The sequence below is a fragment of the Bidens hawaiensis genome, unplaced genomic scaffold (genome assembly GCF_021521415.1).
Source record: "Bidens hawaiensis isolate Kalapana, Puna unplaced genomic scaffold, B.hawaiensis_p1.1 tig00043620_1, whole genome shotgun sequence".
NCBI lineage: Eukaryota > Viridiplantae > Streptophyta > Magnoliopsida > Asterales > Asteraceae > Bidens > Bidens hawaiensis.
Window position 1 is genome coordinate 9,439 of NW_027497740.1, and position 21,510 is coordinate 30,948.

Here is a 21,510-nt window from a genome sequence, read left to right on the forward strand (position 1 = left end):
TACAGGCTGGGTAGGACCGGCGCATCTATGTGCGCCAAACCTGGCTCACCAATCCACCACATCGTACAGTCTACATATGCACCACATGTCACGCATGCACCAGATGACACATTATCCGCACACGCACACAGTCAAAATACGAATGCAGCTTACGACAACAAGTTCCCATTTTACCACTCTATACTTCATATAATTTTTGCATCTTTATCAATTTCAACTTTCAAACCCAATTTTGAGTTTCGATATCTCATTCACTATAAGTCTGTTTTAAAACGGGTTGGATTATTGCAAAGCTCTCAAATGATTGATAATGATCAAACCAAATCCATAAAGAAACAAATATATTAACCTTGGTTACAAATATATATTCTTGTCCAAATTTAGGAAAAAAAAATCATTTTCCTATATATTTTGTGAAAAACACATTTTACCTTTATTTTTTTCAGCAAAACTTTCTAGATAATTCACTTCCATTTCGATTGCCATGATCATCAAGGAAATCAAGTCGCTCAGATTTTTATGAGTGATGAATAAATTAAAAAAATTAGGTTAGATTTCTCTCACACTCTCAATTATGTGATTTTGATATGGTTAATACCTAGCATTACCAGTGTGACAGTGTCTATCTATATTTTCTAGGGATGTAGTTGGTATCTTAAGACTTTAGCTACCGTAGTTTAAAAAAAAAAAAACAAGATAAATAACCCTTCAAATTGAAATTAATTTATAGTAGTTTGGGTTTTGCTTCAATTGAGTAAACTGAAGTTTTGTTCATGTGCTTTATATAAATATGTGGTTTTAGTCTAATAGTTTTAAATTTATGATTTTCGTTCCTGGTTTCATTTCATTTGCAATTAAATCCAATCACACTAACCATGTTAAGTCTGGCCGTTAAACCCATCAGCGTGTCCTTCACGTGAGGGGCATTTTTGTCCTTTTTCCCCAATACACCCAAGTCTCTCACGTGAGGGGGCTTGCGAATTAAAGTTGGGGTTTATTTGGGGAGAAAAGGACAAAACTGCCCCTCATGTGAACGACCAGACTTAGCGGGGTTAGTGTGATCGGGTTTAACTGCAAGTGAAATGAAACCCCAGGAACGAAAATCGCAAATTTAAAACCGCAATGGACGGTGACTTATTAATTTATCAATGATAATTACTCATTACACCCCACAATCCCTAAAACCCAAACAACTTTTTTAATGTCTTTGTTGGTTATTTGGCTTTCCTCATCACATAAGATAATCTAAGCAGTTTTTTAAAAACTCATTTTAAAAAAGTTACAAATTAACGAGTCCTTTTGACAAAAAATTATTTTGGACATAGTTAAAACAAAAGGTTCTTAAAAGTTTACCAAACAACTTATTAATTTTTATATTCTTAAAAAAAGTTAACAAGTGACAAAGAGGTTAAAATAAGCAATCTCACACAGACCCTTCCCAGTGACGGACCCAGTAATTTTTTTTTTTTACAGGGGTTGGAAGTATCGGTGGTCAGTTGTCTATCGTTGTATATTACAAATTTTTCGGTTCGTCCAGGACGGGTCGAGTCACATAATAAAAAAATGAAAATTAAATTATAAACACATAAAAAAATTTCGTCAATCGCCAAACTGACCTAGATGACAATGCCATGAGCCCGAGTTACAAAAATACACTAACTTACGTATGCGATATAATATGAATAAAGTTTATACATCATTTAATAAATATATACAAGTTATGCACAAAATAATATTTATAATACATTTAAAAATGGATAAAATACATATTATATAAATACATAAAATTATAAAGTTGAATAGTAGTATGTTTGAAATCAAAATGATGAATTGATGATTACTTGCACGTTAAATTTAAATTGATGTTGAGCCTGAATTAAATTCAAATCACATAAAAAAAACTATGTAGTTAATTACTATTGATATCGTTTGGGCGTATAATGACAAAGACATAAACTTTTAACGGGGAACTCATTATATATATGTTCACATTTTTAACGTATATTAACTTTTTACTAATTTTAAAAATTACTGAGTAGGGTAATAAAGTAGAAAAAATAAATACTTTCATTGATAGCTAAAAAATCTCTCACTCTCACTCTCACTCTCACTCTCACTCTCACTCTCACTCTCACTCTCACTCTCACTCTCACTCACTCTCACTCTCACTCTCACTCTCACTCTCACTCTCACTCTCACTCTCACTCTCACTCTCACTCTCACTCTCACTCTCACTCTCACTCTCACTCTCACTCTCACTCTCACTCTCACTCTCTCTCTTTTTTAAGTATGAAGTATTTTGCTAATTTTTTCACATCTTTTTTAAAATGACAAAGGAAAAGAAATCTCAAGCACTTTTAAATTAAATAACCCTATATCTATATCTATGCTAACCTACATTAAAAACAAAATAGTAGATATCTTGGTTCCATCTTCCCACTCAATCGCTACAAAAACCTTCAACTATAATTCTTGTTGAAATAAAAATTTCGGTAGGTTTTTAGATAAATCTTTTCTTCTTCTCTACTTTTTAATATTTTACAGGGGTCGGTATCGAAATTTTACAAAGGTTGCCCGGGATTTTATCATGTATATAGCACTAAATATTTTCTTTTCACAGGGAAAGGCTGACCCCCGCACCTATACCATATATAGGTCCGCCCCTGACCCTTCCTATATTTCGAGGGTGGCCATACCGGTCAATGAGCTTTATCTTCAGGGCCGAACTACCCAAGGTGGTGTTCCCACTCCATCCGGAACACACAGATTTTGAAATTTTAAATGAAATTTTCAAAGATTTTGATTGAATCTCTATGATGTGGTATACCGTATACCCATTTTGGAGAAAGAGCAAAAGTCACATTAGTTTTTAAAAAAATCCTTTTAGGGAAAAAAAAGAGTCATAATAGCTAATATAGCCTAAACATCTATAATATCTTTACACTTCTTAAAACATTTAAGCAATTTTAAAACTCTAGACTTTCCTTATCAATGCTGGTCATACATTACAACTAAAATATCTTGAGTGCTTTTCGACCATTTAAACTAGTGTTTAGGGTCAACAATGATGTTATGATCTTAGCAAAGGTGTCACGGTTTGGTGACATTGAACGCGAGTGACTGTTGTTAAAATATCTTGATTATCGACTGAGATTGTCGTGGACTTGTGCTACGAAGATGATCAAGAGCTTTCATGAGTTTCTTTTCACGTACACAAAGTTTGGTTTTTTAGGCATTATAGTTAGGGGTGTTTAGCGTTTGAATCGGACTAGAGGAACTCGAAATTTTATTCAACTCGCATTCGAATTTGAAGGTTTGAATTCGGTTATCAATGAGATTCGAGTTCAATTTAGTAATTGAATACGAAATTATGATTTTAAATTTGCTTTGATTCAAAATTTGAGTTCGAATTATACATTTTATTTTTGTTTCAAATATACATATTTATAAAAAGATAAACTGCAAAAGTCTTTTATGTTTTAGTACTAACGGTTATTAATCCACGTGGGACGTTACCACTTTGAATATTTAAGATGATTTAACTTTGAATATTATCTAGATTTTTGACTGAACTCGAATTGAATTCATTAGAATTCGACGAATTCGAATTTCATTCTCGAGTCAAATCGAATTGGCTATTTTGAATTTGAATCGAATTTGTCGAATTTATTTCAAACTCAATTAATTTTATAAAATTCGATTCGTGGAACACTCCTGGTTATATGTATTGATACTTTATGTCATTATGTGTGTTTTAAGAAACCATGTAACTAAATATCTAAAACAGATTTGAACTTGATATAATCAATTTATTAAAAATTGATTTTAATAAAGGAAACGTAATTGATTGAAATCTTCAGCAATTAAGTGTTGTAGATTTTAAGGACATTCCAGAAGTTAAAATACTGCAAAATATATATTTTTAATAACTGGATAACGGTAATAAATAATAATTTATTTTTTTTAATCATGTGAAATTAAATTTAAAATTAGTTGATGAAATGGAACATGAAGTGAAAACACAGTTTTTGAAAATTCACATGTTGGCATGTGGGTTTGACTAGTGAGAAACCCACCAAGATTTGTGTGATTAATTCTTAAAATAAAGAAATAAATTTTCATTTCATTAATATAAATAAAAATAAATAAATCAAGAGACTAATCATTGTAGGCATTATGAAGTTGCAGTTCTAAATCCAGGTTTGTAGGATATTTAAGGGCATAATTGTTATTTGTGGAATTAGAGTATTGTTGACCCACATATGGTAAAATTTTCTATTATTAGAGTTAGTGGTGTGTATGATTATTGATATTTGGCAGCCTAGCTAATTGATTCCTGAAATAAGTTATCAAAAGAGTATTGAAAATAATATAGAAAATTTTATGTTATGATTTATAATTAAAACTTCTGAATTCATTATCGTTGAAGTGTTTAACATCTTATTATAGACAACGTTGAAGTGGTCCAAGGGAGTGTTTGAGATTTTTAACTGACATTAAACTTTCGTGTTCTGCTCCCTTCTTTGGAAGACGAGGCCTCGAGGATTTAATTTATTAATACTATTAAAAAATTACAAGAATTTATAAAGAAGTTTAATTTTGTTTATTTCAATAGTTTATATAACTAAAACAAGTAGTTTAATTTATTAAATGTATAGCTCTTTATTTTAATGTATTTATATAATACTTTTAGAAATTTTAAATAACTTTACAAAGCAATCTCAAACACTTATAACACTAGTTAGTAAAATATAAGAAATGCCACTTAAAACGAAATATATTTATATATATAAGAAATATCTCTCTTTCAAGTGTCACAAATAAATAAAACCCTACCTACATATTCATTACTGTTTACCCTAGCTTGAGTTTCGTATATTACAAAGATTTTTTTATCTTTATTAAAGCTTATTAACTCTATCCCCTTTTTCATCTTCTCCTTTTTGATTTGGTCATAACTCATAAGTCTTCTCTTTTCATCAATAGCTCAATCAAGAAAAGTATGGCCTTTGAATTTTTCCATTACCTAAAAACTACTCTATCTTCTTTGTACACTTTGCACATAATTCTTTTCCAATGTAGTGGTACCACAACTCCACAAGATGTTAAAAACTCCTTTCACTACATCAATAGTCATACTTGAAACAAACTTTGCATCCTACTAACACATTTCAATATGAAACTAGAGTTTTGACAAAAGATCAAACAACAAAAAGTCACTAAACTTTATGTAATTAAACAAAGTATTATATATTAAACAAACTACATATGTAATTTTAAAATTTTAGATTGAATAAATATTACAAGAAGTCCACAAATGCATTAGCACTTCATTAATAAACATAAAATTTCACATTTGGTAGCTACTTGTTTGGCAATCTTGCTCTAAATTATTAAGAAACCTGACTGAATCAGTCATCGTATGTCTGAAACTTGACTATTAAGAAACTTCATGAATTGTTAAGAGTTTCCTTTTTGTTGGACCAAACACACTTTACCCATGACCAATTCAGATGTAGCCTTTTCACAGAGTCATTAAGAAGTTACCAAACAACCCTAATGTTTTTGGTTCACCATGAGAACACATCCAAATTGATCAGCAAATCTCTTACTTATTAAGCCGCAAAATGATGTTAAATGAAAATTCTACCTCTTTGTCCCTTCACATGTATTCATAACCCTCAGTATGTCACTTCCACAGCACTTCCTCAACCCACCACCATCTCCTCCCTCCACCAATCACTACCACATCAGCGTACTCAGCACTGACTCAGTACTTACTGACTCAGAATCTCTTAACAATTCAGATATCTTTTTAATTTAGCATTTAATGATACAGAAGTTGCTAAAAATCCTCTGTATTATTATTCAAAGGTATAAATTTGAGTCCGGTTTTATATTAGAAAAAAAGATGGGGAATATTTAATAAAATTAGAAGTGGAGACTAAATGAAAAAAATAATAATATAATATAAAAATAGCAGTCAACTTGGATTATAAAATATGAAAACACTAAAGATATAAATCGTACAAGGGGTACGGTTTGTTTCATGTGTCTCCTGAGGTAAACTAAAATAAGCCCCTTTATGCTTCTATATGTTTATTTATACCCTTTATAAAGTGTAACACACTCATGTTGTCCCCTCATGAGACAAACAATGTCATAACAAGTATAAACAAAACATATCCTACATTAAATGGTTATGGCTATTGGAGCTTGAACCATATTTTGTGCAATTTTTATCGTGAATTGTTGTGTAAAACCGGAAAAATAGCTGTGGGTTGTGTTTGTTGCCTGACGAATAAAAGTTTAAAAATGCTACTGGAATTTGACAAACGTGTGAGACATACGGCCGCAAATTATGTATTCGTGTGTTAATTCGATACGACTTGTTTATCATTGAAAACTTAAAACTAATTTTAGTCACTACTGCTATAAATAAGTTTACGCCAAACAACACAAACTTCAATAAACCTATTAGCCAAAGGTATAGAATCCAACGAAATATAAAAGCATTAATCTGTGAGTCTGTTAGATTCGCGAGGACAAATTTTGAAAGATATGTTTGTTGTTTGATTAAAAACCAACATAAACATGTTTAGATCCCATATATTTATGTAATAACGAGAATTGGTGTTCTATCATAAATGTATATCCTTAATTAAACAAGTCAATTTACGACCAGGGTGTCGGTCATGTCGAGTTAGCAAGTCAACAACTTTCGGACGTTGGTGTGTTGAATTGTTTAACCTAAGTGCATGCTATATCTTTTTTTGTGTATTAATATATCAATCTGATTCTGAACACACTTAAAATTGGGTAATCTGAACACAAGTCGTTTAAATCATTCATCTAAACGTGTCAAACAAGCATATGCGTAGTAATCATGTTATAAACATGTTAATCGCGTTGATGAGTTGTGAAAATGGGTTAAACGGGTTAGCCACTCGATTTGTTCAATTAAATGAGTTAATATATCAACCTAAAAACGACCATTTTAATTAAATATATCCGGCTAACACAATCCACTTATTAAACGAATTAGATTTGTTAAATCAGTTTTATACATATGAATGCATGTATGAGTAGAGGTGCACAAAAAATTCGAACCCGGAACCGGATCTGGAATAAAAACCTGAAACCGAATTTTTTATACTCGGGTTTTAATACCTGCACCCATAATCGGACCCTACCCGTATGGTATAGATAGGGTATGCGATTAAGTACCAAAACCCGTACCCGTACCCGGAACCGGACATGATTTGTACCCGGTAATACCCGAAAATCTGTAAGGCCCCGTTACCGGTAACCCTACTTTCGTGTTGGATTTACTCATAAACACAGTTCTAAATATCAGAGTTAATTAAAACATTTACGCGGAATATAAAACTTTCATAAAACATTACAATATTTCATAACTTGTCTCAAAACGTCCTTTGTCTTTCACATTAAAACATTAAAATTAAAACATCGTAAGTCTTCAGATGCCAGGCTCTTATTCTTCTGCCATGTGTCCCCGCTCAAGCCAGCTATCTCATCCTACTAAAAGTCAGCTACGCTGAGTGAGTTCTAGTTAATCACATAATCATACAATACATTCTTTACACTTCATACTTAACCTCTTAACTTTCTTTCATACACACTTAAGTGCTTTTACTTTCATTTTTACCTTCATACTTTCTTTACATACATAATCATACGTTTTAAAGAGCCTTTCGCCCTATAACCTCACAGATATTATAAGGGTCTGGTCCCTAGTTTTCGAATATTAGAAGGGTTCGATTCCCTAACATCACAGATATTATAAGGGTCTGGTCCCTACCATCACAGATATTATAAGGGTCTGGTCCCTAGTTTCGAATATTAGAAGGGTTCGATTCCCTAACATCACAGATATTATAAGGGTCTGGTCCCTAACATCACAGATATTATAAGGGTCTGGTCCCTAGTTTTCGAATATTAGTAGGGTTCGATTCCCTCTTCGTTCCATACATTATACCCCGAGTATTTTTAGGGCTCGGTACCCTTTTCGTAACCATACAACCATACATCATACCTCAAGTATTATTAGGGCTCGGTACCCTTTTCGTAACCATACAATCCATACATCATACCTCGAGTATTATTAGGGCTCGGTACCTCTTTTCGTAACCATACGACCATACATCATTATTTCCTTCTTTTATTATCTCTATCACGTTCATACGCATAAGCATTCATATTATACTTACCTTATACATAGCATTACAACCTGACAGTACGTGCAATATCCGAAGATCGTTCACGTACCATCAAGCAATCATTCTTACATAACACATATATCACATAGGGCATACACTTATCACTTAGGATAAATGTATTAACAACACATCAAGTATACACACAGCCCCGAAAACATAACAAGGAATGGGGCTAGAAACTCACCTGAACACGGTTACGTTCACCGTTAATCGTAATTCCTTTCTTCAGTTGTGCACGGCTGACTGTATAACAAGTATACGTATCAATTAACTATCACTTCTCATAATGTATGTCTATCTTTATATGACCCACAACGAACGGGGGTCCGGGGGCAGCGCCCCTGGCAGCGGGGTCTAGGGGCGGCAGCCCCTAGCAGGGTCCAAGGGGCAGAGCCCCTGGCTGGGGTCGAGCTGCCAGGTTAGCTTGAAAAAATTTTATTTCCATTAACTGTCTTAACACATTTTTCATTAGATTTTTAGTTTACTTCCTAATCGAAATTGGCTTTAGGCGAAGTTAAACCTTAGGCGAACTTAGCTTTAGGCGAAGTTAAACTTTATGCGAACTTAGCTTTAGGCGAAGTTGTCATCAGGCGAACTTGGCCTCAGGCGAAGTTGTCATCAGGCGAACTTAGCTTGTAGGCGAAGTTCATCAGGCGAACTTAGCTTGCAGGCGAAGTTCATCGCTTTGAAGGCGAAGTTGCCCAGATGCAGGCGAAGTTGCCCAGACAGCCGCTGTTCGGTTTCTTTCCAGCATTTTGAGCGATTTTAACACCCTTGCTATGGTTCAATATCACCCACTACGCTTCCCGACCATTTTCGGTCGCTTATACACTAAAAAAGCTTGGATCTTTAAACTTCAAAGATCAAGAATCATACCTTTTTGGGCTTGTTTGGATCTCGTTTACTTGCTAGTACACTAATCGCTCTCTCTCGTACCTGCCCGACTCTTCCCTTGGCTCGGCCGGCCGGCGGCGGTATGCGTGTGGTGTGTGTGTGTGTGTTTTGGGGTGTTAGGGAGTTTGGTGAAAATGAAGATATTTTGGGATTTTGGGGGTATTTATATCCCTGAAATCCCATTCTCATTTAACCCATCTCAATTAATCCACGTCCAAGACCCGCTCCCTACCCGATATTAATTAATTACGCTAAATCACTAAACATAACTTCCTTTATTCATCATCAAAATTTTTAGGATGTTACAAAATCCGAACCGGTTCCATACTCAGAACCCGGTTTTTCAAATACCCGATATTACCCAAAAAATACCGGTAAAAAGAACCCTAAAAGGTGCAACCCCTTAAAAAATCTAATATATACCCGAAAATATCCGAAAAACCCGAAAATAGGGTTTTTTTTCCAATACCCGGAGATAGGGTATTCAAATACCCGACATTGGAATGCCCGGTTCTTTTTTCCCGGCCCGAACCTGGTACATAGAGTATGGGTTTTAGAGACAATACCCGAACCCAACCCCGATACAGGTATTACCAATTTCCAATTTTTCAATACCCAGTCATATCCGAACCCAATTCTATACCTAAAATTGGTTATTTGAAAAACCCGACTGTGCACCTCTATGTTGAGGGGTGGAAACCATATGTGGATAAACCACATGGAGGTTGGTTGTATATATATATATATTCTAGGATAAATAATGGTTCACATGGTTGACAGGCTAATGAAGATTATTGTTTTGTTAATGTGTTGGACCCGCGTTTTGGACGGCGCGTGTGGAGATAGTTGACCCGACTCTACACATTATACAACCGACAGGTCACCAGGAACAACCCTGACCCTTTTATGTTGAATTGAATGAATATATATTTAACAAGTGATTCATAGGCATAGATATGTGTATTTTACAAATAGAAAAGTATGATCATGTGTATTTTTATGTTAACATAGCATAGAAATGAAATATATATTATAAAGATTATTAGTTGTATGGCGGTCCGGGTCACCGTCGATGTATGTGATCATGAAAGTGGGTGACTTTTGTCAATGGGTGTATCTGAGTGATCAGGCTTTGTTACTTGTTCAAAAAAGAATGTACATGTAACTTGAAGTTTGGATTAGCATATACTTTTTGTAGACAATTGTAGTTATCCATGTTATAATTCGATCTAGTAGAAGATTGCGTATTGTTAATCATTATTTCTATGTATACATAGTTATATAAAAATGGGAATTATCAAAGAAATGCAAGTGTAAGTGGTAACTTTTAAATATGCTAAAAAATAATTAGAATATACTTTATTTACATAATTGATCATAAATAGCATATCTATATAACAGTAAGCAGGGAAAACACTATAGAATAGTAACCAAGTTTCAAGTTTGTATCAATTAAGTCACTCATATTTTGTTTTGTCCCAATCAGGTCACCCAACTTTCAGTTTGTCTCAATTAGGTAACTTAAATTTCAATTTGTGTTGTAAAACGAGAGGGACGACTACTATATTATCGTAAGTGATGCATTTACTGATAAAAAATAAAAACATTTGGCTTTAATGACGTTTAAGTTATTTATAAACACATAATATGAAGGTAAAAAAATATAGTATTATAACATTTATTGAAAGTTGAGTGACCTAATTGAGCTAAAATTGAAAGTTAAGTGACCTAATTGAGACACATTGAAAGTTGAGTGACCTAATTGAGACAAAATAAAATATGAGTGCCTTAATTGGAAAAAACTTGAAACTTGATTATAGTAAGTAACCTCCGTGGTCGGAGATAGTGTATCGGGCGCATAAGCATAAACTAGGAAATAAAAAACAATGAAAACATTGCTTTAAGTAGAGCGAACAATTTTGAAAAAAATATACAAACTTAAGCAATAAGTAACTCTACAACTAAGATACATCTATGACCATAGAGGCGACGCAGATGCAATAATAATATGCAGGAACACATTGCAACGACTTGAGTTATTAATGTGATGACACAAACTATGATTTTGACATCATCAGAAGGACGACGATGCTAAGAAAAAAACACAAAACCCTACACACACGTGTGTGTGTGTGATGTAAGCCAAGTATGAATATGTAAATCTCGTAAGTTATCTAATGTATTTGTGTATGCCTTTGCTAGTATTGTGTACGCATGTCTATCTATGCAATATGTGCAAGCAACATGCCTAAATATGTGTTGAAGCGTGACACTAACAATTTCATGCTCGTTACAACAAAATATAATACATAATCACTTCTTTTATTAGCTTAGTAACTGCGTATCAATTGCACTCGTCTTCAAGTGTGAGTTGTTAGGCTACAGAGTTGGTTATGTTCTTAGACTACGCACTATGGGCGCGGTGGATGGGATGATGAGGGCGCGGTGGGCGTGGAACACCGCCGCGGGGCGCAGTCGGTGGGGGCGCGGAAGGGGTTCCGGTGGTCGTGAAGATGACCCAAATTGAGTTGACCCAAATTGACCAGCTGTATAAATTGAGTTGACCCAAATTGACCCGTTATATAATTTGAGTTGACCCAAATTGACCCGTATGCAAATTTTCTCTAGGTTCTAAGGGATGGTCGTTGGAGCGAACAAGAAGCTGCAATACTGGTACCAGGAGACATTATCAGCATCAAACTTGGTGACATTGTACCAGCTGACGCGCGTCTTTTAGAAGGCGACCCGTTAAAGATTGACCAATCTGCACTTACTGGTGAATCCCTCCCAGTCACCAAGAACCCATACGACGAAGTATTCTCGGGTTCAACATGCAAGCAAGGTGAAATAGAAGCCGTAGTCATCGCCACCGGGGTCCACACATTTTTCGGCAAGGCTGCACATTTAGTTGACAGCACAAACCAAGTTGGACACTTCCAAAAGGTTCTAACCGCCATCGGAAACTTCTGCATTTGCTCCATTGCAGTCGGAATGGTTGTCGAGATTATTGTCATGTATCCCATTCAACATAGAGAGTATAGAAATGGTATTGATAACCTTTTGGTCTTGCTTATTGGTGGGATACCGATAGCTATGCCTACGGTTCTCTCGGTTACAATGGCTATAGGGTCACATAGGTTGTCACAACAAGGTGCCATCACTAAACGAATGACTGCGATAGAAGAAATGGCGGGAATGGACGTTTTGTGTAGTGATAAAACCGGGACGTTGACGTTGAACAAGTTGACAGTTGATAAAAACTTGATAGAGGTTTTTGGTAAAGGGTTGGATAAGGAACAGGTTTTGTTGTACGCTGCTCGGGCTTCTAGGATGGAGAACCAAGATGCTATTGATGCTGCGATTGTTGGAACGCTTGCTGACCCGAAAGAGGTGTGTTTTTGTTTGTTAATGTTTTGTAGGGGTGTGTGTGGTGCGGTTTGGTGCAGTTTTAGGCTAAAACCAAACCAAAAACCAAAACTTTGGTTTTTGGAATTTTGAAACCGCTCAGTTTTGGTTTTTCAGTTTTCGTTTTGGTTTCGGTTCGGTTTCCGTTTGAGCTTGATAATTTTAGGCCCGAAAAAAGTTGGGGAAAATATAATGAATTTAAGTATAAATTAGAGTTACATATTTATTAGATTCTTATTAATTATTTAAAATAAAAATATAAAAATTTAAAAATTCGCTTTTTTTGGTTTTTATTTCATGCAAAACCAAAATCGAACCGTAAGTTTGGATTTTACAAAATCATAAAACCAAACCGTCGGTTTTTGTTTCGGTTCGGTTTTTTCGGTTTGGTTTATTTGGTTTTTCGGTTTCTTGCACCCCCCTAATGTTTTGTGAACGGAAGTGAAAACGTCTTATTTGGTTGTTATGGTTTTGTAGGCACGAGCGGGTATCAAAGAGGTTCATTTCTTTCCATTTAACCCTGTTGATAAGCGGACTGCTTTGACTTACGTTGACAATAATGGTAACTGGTTTAGAGCTAGCAAAGGTGCACCTGAACAGGTAACGTGTCGACTTTTGCCCATAATAAATAATACCATAACACTAGTAGTAGTAGTACTACTAATAATAATAATAATAAAAAAAAAAAACTAACAGAAGACTTATTGTTCTTGAATGTTGAATCAGATTTTGACCCTCTGCGGGTGCAAAGAAGATCTAAAGAAGAAAGTTCACGCAATGATCGATAAATTTGCTGAGCGTGGGTTGAGATCTTTGGGAGTTGCAAGACAGTTTGTATTAATATGTTTTTAATGTATGACAGTGTAAGTATACATGTTTTGTTTCTTACTTCATTTTTGGTAAATTTATAGGCAGTGCCTCAAAAATCAAAAGACAGCGAGGGCGGTCCGTGGGAGTTTGTCGGTTTGTTGTCTCTCTTTGATCCGCCAAGGCATGATAGTGCCGAGACGATTAGAAGAGCTCTCAATCTTGGTGTTAATGTCAAGATGATTACTGGTAAGTATTATGTATGCATATATGTATGTGTGTGTGTTTTTATGAATATATGTTTATAAATTAATATTGATTTAAAATATATAGGTGATCAACTTGCAATTGCTAAGGAAACTGGTAGACGGCTCGGTATGGGAACAAACATGTACCCGTTTTCATCATTGCTCGGTGGACACAAAGACGAGTCAATCGCTGGACTTCCAATAGACGAGTTGATCGAGAAAGCCGATGGATTTGCTGGAGTTTTCCCCGGTGCGTGTTTCTTCATTTAATATTTATTATCAAGGCCGTCTCCTAGAACCCCTTAAAATTTGGGGCCTGGGACGAGTAAAAAAACGTGCCCCTAAAATCGCGTTCTCGATTACATAATAGATAATTTTATAATTTTACCAATAAGGTTGCCTTTCAAAAGCCCAAAACAAACAAATAATAATAAAATGTTACTAAAACGACATATAAAACAAAATTATATATAAAACATAAATTTCAATTTTTAACAATTATGGGCCTCTCGGGAAAGTGGGCCCGGGCCCGTCACCCTCCTCGCCCTCCCCTTGGACCGGGCCTGCTCATTATTCTTGAAAGTATTTAAATCATTAAAGTTTGACAACTATTTTCAACAGAGCACAAGTATGAAATTGTGAAGAAGTTACAAGAGAGGAAGCACATTTGCGGTATGACTGGAGACGGTGTGAATGATGCACCAGCTTTAAAGAAGGCGGATATTGGTATCGCGGTTGCTGATGCTACTGATGCTGCAAGAAGTGCTTCTGATATTGTGCTCACCGAGCCCGGGCTCAGTGTGATCATCAGTGCTGTGCTTACCAGTAGAGCTATTTTCCAAAGAATGAAAAATTACACGGTTCGTCCCTGTCATCTCGTTATCTAAATTTTAACAAACACACTAAAAAACAAAGTATTCATATTATTTTCGCAGATATATGCGGTTTCTATCACCATCCGTATCGTGTTTGGATTTATGTTCATTGCTTTGATATGGAAGTTTGACTTCTCTCCCTTCATGGTTCTTATTATCGCAATCCTTAACGACGGTACCATCATGACAATCTCGAAGGATAGGGTGAAACCATCTCCGTTACCTGATAGCTGGAAGCTTAAAGAGATCTTTGCCACTGGAATTGTTCTTGGTGGTTACTTGGCTTTAATGACTGTTATCTTTTTCTGGATCATGAAAGATACCGACTTTTTCTCGGTAGGTTATATTTATCTGTGTCAAAAACATTAAGCCCGCTTATCTAAACGGGCCATACGGGTTGGCATAATGTAAATGGTTGTAAAAGGGTTGGCACTTGGCAGGCTGATCTGTTTAATTAAACGGGCCAACTCGAACATGACCTGTTTAATTAAACGGGCTAAGCATGACAACGCTAGCCCAAAGACGGCCTTTTAGCCCGTTTATCTAAATGAGATGTAAAAGTTGGCATATTGTAAAGGGTTGACAAAAACAGGTCAACCTGCACATGACCCATTTAATTAAATGGGCTAAAACATGGCAACCCAAACATAACCCGTTTATTTTGTTTAACTAAATGGGCTAGATATGACAACCCAAAACCTGATTATTATTTTTTGTCTGCAGGATAAATTTGATGTGAAATCTTTAAGGACCAGCGACACCGAGATGATGGCTGCTTTGTATTTACAAGTCAGTATCGTGAGTCAAGCTCTCATCTTCGTGACCCGTTCTCGTAGCTGGTCGTTCGTTGAGCGACCCGGGTTCTTACTAATGGGCGCTTTCCTAGCAGCACAACTGGTAAGTTTAATAATTTTATACATTTTCTTTTGTTGAAAAAAAAGATTTTTTTTTTTTTGGAATCACATAACATAAAACCTATATTTTGTACAAATTTCAGGTAGCGACATTAATCGCGGTATACGCAGAATGGGGTTTCGCAAGAATCAAGGGAATCGGCTGGAAATGGGCCGGTGTTATCTGGCTTTATAGTATAGTGTTTTATTTCCCTCTTGATATTATGAAGTTTGCCATTAGGTACATCCTTAGTGGCAAGGCTTGGCTCAACATGATTGACAACAGGGTATGTATTAATATTATTACAATAGTTTATATATATATATATATATATATATATATATATATATATATATATATATATATATATCATAAACTTTAAATGAATAACAAAAATATGTGTGTTTTGGTGTAGACTGCTTTCACAACAAAGAAGGATTATGGTAGAGGAGAGAGAGAAGCCCAATGGGCCCATGCTCAACGGACACTACACGGGCTTCAAGCACCCGACACATCAAATCTATTTAACGAGAAGAGCAGCTACCGAGAACTGTCTGAAATAGCCGAACAAGCCAAACGACGTGCTGAAGTTGCAAGGTACTTTAACAAGCTAACTAATAGTCTTAATAAGTTTTTTCACATGTGAAAACATTTAATAAATGCTCGGGTTTTTATGTATGTTTAGGCTTCGGGAGGTGCTTACGCTCAAGGGTCATGTTGAGTCGGTGGTGAAACTGAAGGGGCTCGATATTGATACGATTCAACAACATTATACAGTATGAGGAGTGTTTGATAACGGGGGCGTTTTTTAACTTATTACAGAGTCGAGGCTGGAGATGTGTTTTATGCCGCAGTGCAGTCTCGAGTGTTTAAAGTTTATGCTATCTTGTAAAATTTTATACCTGTAAACGGTTCGTGTTTGGTCGGTTCTTGTTAGCAAAAGTTGGAATGTTTTCTATATGAATTAGTTTCTTTTTATTATTATGCGTTGGATGAATCAATGTGATGAACAAAGATAATGGTGCTTAAACTTAAGTCATAATAACATATTAACATACCTCAAACTATATACATGGTAATATGTTAGCTGCTACAAAAATACATCTAAAAACCAAAGAAAAAAAAAATACATAAAAACATGTGTTACTTTCTATTTAAACTTAGTTCCTGAAAAAGCCAATGTGGTCTCTTGTTATCTTGATTGTAAATTGTAACCGAGTTTGCCAACAAACTTGTTTCTATCGTCGCCATAGATTCGTTGCCTCCAGTTTGATAATGACGGTTTTGTGATTGTCTTGTACTAATGCGAGGTCCAATGCTTAACGTTAGTTCCACATCACTGGGCCCTGTTTGGTTGTCATGAATATTAAAGCCTGGTATCAATCCTGAATCATTATTGTTGATATTCATAGTAACCCTTGGACCGAACTCAATGCCTTGTCTAGTCTCATTTTCCAATGTAGCGATCATACTCTTTTGAACGTCGTACAATCGATGAAGCTCCCTTACCTAAATATTTGTTTCAAATATAAGATGGCAAGAATATGATACACAATTACAATAGTTGTATTAGTAATCACTCAAATCATGCATATTTTATTTACTAGCTAATACTTTTAGCAACTGCTTAAATTTTGTTACACATAACAAAATAAATGAATGCTATAGATTACCTGACATCTAAAAGTATCTTCATGCTTCAACATTGTTTGTTTGATGTAGCATAGATGGTCCGTTTCAAGCATTGTATTTATCGAGCTTACAAATCGAAATCTGATAGTTCCAACACAAGGCACGTGTAACGTTTCTATGATAGTTACGGAAACTTTTCTTCCACAACGCGATCATGTGGCTCCCAAAGATATCAACATGTTGCTAGCTCAAATATGGGTATGCTCTACTGCTCTAGTAACCAGAGATATTGTCAATTTATATCCAAAATTGATACAAAAAGGTGTAAGAAAATGAACCACAAAAATAGGAATAAAGTAGAATTAGTGCATGACAAATACCCCATCTGACAGTAGCGTTTTTATCTTATGTCATGCTTTTACTTTTGATATGCACCACAAGGATAGATCATATGGATATAACTAGCTAGAATGAGATAGTAAATTCTACAATTATAGCATGGAGGAAGCTGCATGTGTAAAGGCACTTGTGAAAAGTGGAGACCATGCCTAGTTGAACCCAAGTCAGAAATCTTGATGACCTAAAGTCAAAATTCAATCACCATGGATTGGATGATGTGAGTAATAACTATCAAAGTGTAACAAAATTTGCACACATCAAACCTCTTACATCATGCAAAAAGTATAACCGAGAGTGTTGCGCCTAGTACTTCTCGTAATCCGTTTTAATTCTTGATCATGAGAATACGTCATTAAGCACTTGCAACGACCGAAAGTGTATCTAAAGAATCCAAAGTTAATATGTATGGGTCACTGGGCATGTTTTTTTCAGAACCAATAGTATATTGAGAACTGCGAGAACCACATAAGATTTATACATATCGCTTCAATTAGAAGGTAAAATTGAAAAACAATGGTTTTTTTAATGGTCTCATTAATTCTTTGAAAATCTCGTCTTTTTAAATTTAAAAAGTTTATAAATATGCACATATGCATATACATATGCGCATTTAGTCAAAAGACAATTAATACCTTTTAAAAACAAATCATGAAATCTTAATGTATTGATCAGCCGACTTAATTATGTAATAAATTATATAAGAGTTGATGCAGTTTCTCACAGTTTTCAACAAGCTACTAGTTCTGGTACTTCTAATGGTATATGCAATTGGAAAGCTTTTCCGGTGAGGCTTAACCAAAGATCTATGACTCCAAAGAAAAAGGGGCAGATGGTATGTATCTTGGAGTGTCCTAAATCTTAATAATTCAAGTTTTGACAAGCTGTGGATGAAAGAGAGCTGAGTAAATTAATTAACATGCGTTAACTACGAAAACACTTTTAATCGTTAACTATGATTATGCAAAATTTTGAAAGCTTGAGTATTGTTGGTGCGAACAACATAATCCAGACATCATATAATATAAGTGCTTTCATATGTTTTAAGTTATTACTTTACAAATCATATGTTATAACTTCCTAAACATTGTGATGATTTTCCTTTCTTATCTCAGTAATTTTACGCGATATCATATTATGAAACGTATTACAAGTGTTTTCTTAGTAAAACTTAACTTCTTTTCCTCTTCTTGGTGCAAATGAATCATTTATGTTGGTTAAGTTGCTTAAGTCTGAATAAAAATGTTGGAACTGATACCACAAGGAAGTATTCCAAAATGTTAGGCACCTCTATTATGTAATTATACAGGATCTCCTGTTTAGAGATAATATTTACAACAATAATTAACAATTACAAGGAATATTAATATAATAACCCAAATCGTTAAGATAATAATTACAATAATTTAAATAGCTTAAAATAATAATAATACTTGATAATATAAATTAATTATTAATTTGGAGGATAACGTTGTGATCTTTTAGTTTAAAAAAAAAAGAAAATAAAAGAAAATAAATAAATAAAGACAATAATAGAGATAAATATGCAAAAATCAATCAATAGATAAAACTCAAACACTTTCACATGCATCAAACGAATTCCCAGAGAAAAATGGGATTTCAATCCCTTATCGGCTACAAAAATCTCGATCGATTACGACGCCAGTAACCTCTCATAAGATGTCACGAAGCCCACATATCGCATCTATATAATATCTTTGCTTTCCGTTCGACCTCCCATTCCAATTTCGCCGGAGAACCGCCATCTTCACCCTTCTCCACTTAAATCACCGCTGCCGTCTTCCGTTGTCACTATAGACAGGCATCGCCTCCACCGTTGTTGGTTACTGGGAGGCCGCCACCATCACCTTCTGTTGTGCGTGCCGATTACCGAAGGGAGTCATCGCCACGGAAGCCACTGTCTTATTCCTGATAATTGTTATCGCTCATCCGCCGAGGTACTCATAATTGTTGAAGACAAGCCAACTTGTTTACTTTTGCTTAATACATAAGGTACGGTTTCTGTTTACTTTTAGTCATAGTATATTAACTCTATTCCGTTACTTCGTAGTACGGTTTCTGGTTTCTTTCTCTCAGAGTATTAATTATATCCCGTTACTTCGTAGTGCGGTTTCTGTTTTCGTTTACTTATAATATAAATTCTGATCCGTTACTTTGTAGTACGGATTCTGTTTCTTGTTACTTCATAGTACGGTCTATGTTTTTGTTACTCTTAGTATTAATTATAGTCTGTTACTTTGTTGTACGGTTTCCGTCTTTGTTTCCTCTTAGTATTATTTATATTCCGTTACTTCGTAGTACGGATTCTGTTTTTTTTCTTCACTCATAGTATTGGTTCGAGTCCATTTTATATTCGATGTCCGTCACTTCGTAGTGCGGATTTTTGTTATCTAGTTCGGTTTATTCGTATGATATGGTTATATTAATTTTATAGCATGCAATAGGTTATATATATTTTGAATTCATTATTGCATGTTCCTGTTTAAATATCTTTTAGTTATACGACTTTAGTTCAGTACTCTGTTACCCGAGCATTTCTGACTTGTCGTTGGGGCGTCAACGACATGGCACTTATCGTGACAGTGCGTAATCAAAGTTCACGGCGTCTCTGAAAGTACTCATGTAGTACCTTGGCCACTTAGAGGCGTATAGATCGATCTTAGCTCCGACTCCTGACATGGCACTTATCGTGACAGTGCGTAATCAAAGTTCACGGCGTCTCTGAAAGTACTCATGTAGTACCTTGGCCACTTAGAGGCGTATAGATCGATCTTAGCTCCGACTCCTGACTCCTGACTCCTGACTTCTGTTTGAGATGGAACAATGTGTGCACGCCACCCACACCGTCTCCTTGGTGCATGGACTAGCTAGCTGTGTACCCCTCTGTTTAGGCTCTGGGTGCTTCCGTATTACACGACCTATTTATTTTAACATCGTCGTCGTGTATTTTAGTAATTATATTTTGTTTCGCTATATTTCTGGTCCGTTTCGATATGTGTATATGCATTTGGTTAAAGTTGAGTATATTCAGATTACGTCCCGATCGTGTATCGGATTATGTTTCGCATCTAATTATAGTTCGGTCTAAAACGTGGTTTTATATCCGCAATAGTTTCAGTTTTATTTCAGTATGTGTTTTGTCTTATGTATGCTTTTACCTGTACTATTGTTCTCTCCGTTACTGGGCAATTTTTGGCTCAGCCGTATTTTCTTGTTTGTGTCTGTCTTATTTGCTAACAGGTAATTCGGGAAATCGGGGAGATCAGTGATGAGAGAGAATAATGAAGTTCAAACATAGGTTGCATTGATTTTTTTTTGTATTTTGGATTGTGGCGTTGATTTGATATCTGTAATAGTAACACGTCAGCCTGCTCCGGGTTGGGGTGTTACAGTTATGGTATCAGAGCTAAGGCTCTTTCCTGTAGAAAACATTAACTTTAAAACTTTACCGTAGAAAACATTTATCTTAAAACTTAAACATGTAAGGTAATATGGGTAGACGTCGGGTTAGGGTTACTTTTCAAATTTTCTTGCTCATGATTTGTGATTTTAAATTTAAGGGTACAAGATCGCTCTAATATTGACCGTACGTTGACATTTATTTCACTTAATGACTTTCTCGTTTATAATAAGTTAAGTGCTTCTACCGCTGTTTTCGCTTACTCTCTACCAAAGAAAACAATAACTTCCGAAGACAATGTTCAACACAGTTGATGAGATCATGATTTGAGTTACTCCTCTATGCTCCATTCAGACTTTGCTATTACATATGACATTAGACGTTTCCGAAACACTTATACTTTTGAATAGATGCGACACTCAGTATTAGTAAGCACGCATAAGATTTTGGACATCGTTTCTTAATTAGTTTTTCATCACGTCTATTTTTTTTAAAAAAAAGGTTAACCATGATTTAAGATGCATAATGGAAGGACAGTTAGGACGCGGTCGTAAGGTAAATTGACGATTATGGTCGCGAACGTAATCGTGAATTTACAGGTACGTATGTGTGCTACTAAAATCCCATTGTGCCGATAAATGTTTCTCTAATACTCTAATATGACGTCCTAAGTTTTTCATTATTATGTGCTAGTGTTA

At 35.1% G+C, this 21,510-nt stretch overlaps 1 protein-coding gene across 1 annotated transcript; it reads left to right on the plus strand.

The window, feature by feature from the left end:
* The first annotated feature begins 11,766 nt into the window (after positions 1-11,766).
* Positions 11,767-16,217, plus strand: LOC143594422 (plasma membrane ATPase 4-like). The gene is made up of 11 exons (XM_077073743.1): positions 11,767-12,524; positions 13,017-13,139; positions 13,266-13,373; positions 13,451-13,595; positions 13,680-13,844; positions 14,216-14,454; positions 14,530-14,805; positions 15,193-15,366; positions 15,467-15,649; positions 15,779-15,960; positions 16,049-16,217. Exons 1-11 carry the CDS (start codon positions 12,126-12,128, stop codon positions 16,143-16,145), a joined length of 2,091 nt encoding a protein of 696 aa, XP_076929858.1. The 5' UTR covers positions 11,767-12,125; the 3' UTR covers positions 16,146-16,217.
* The last annotated feature ends 5,293 nt before the right edge of the window (positions 16,218-21,510 follow it).

Excerpts from the sequence above, each read along its gene's own strand:
- LOC143594422 (XM_077073743.1), top strand. The coding sequence starts at position 12,126 with ATGGTTGTCGAGATTATTGTCATGTATCCCATTCAACATAGAGAGTAT. Across the intron at positions 12,525-13,016 it reads CGCTTGCTGACCCGAAAGAG|GCACGAGCGGGTATCAAAGA; the intron begins GTGTGTTTTTGT and ends ATGGTTTTGTAG. Across the intron at positions 14,455-14,529 it reads AAAGAATGAAAAATTACACG|ATATATGCGGTTTCTATCAC; the intron begins GTTCGTCCCTGT and ends TTATTTTCGCAG.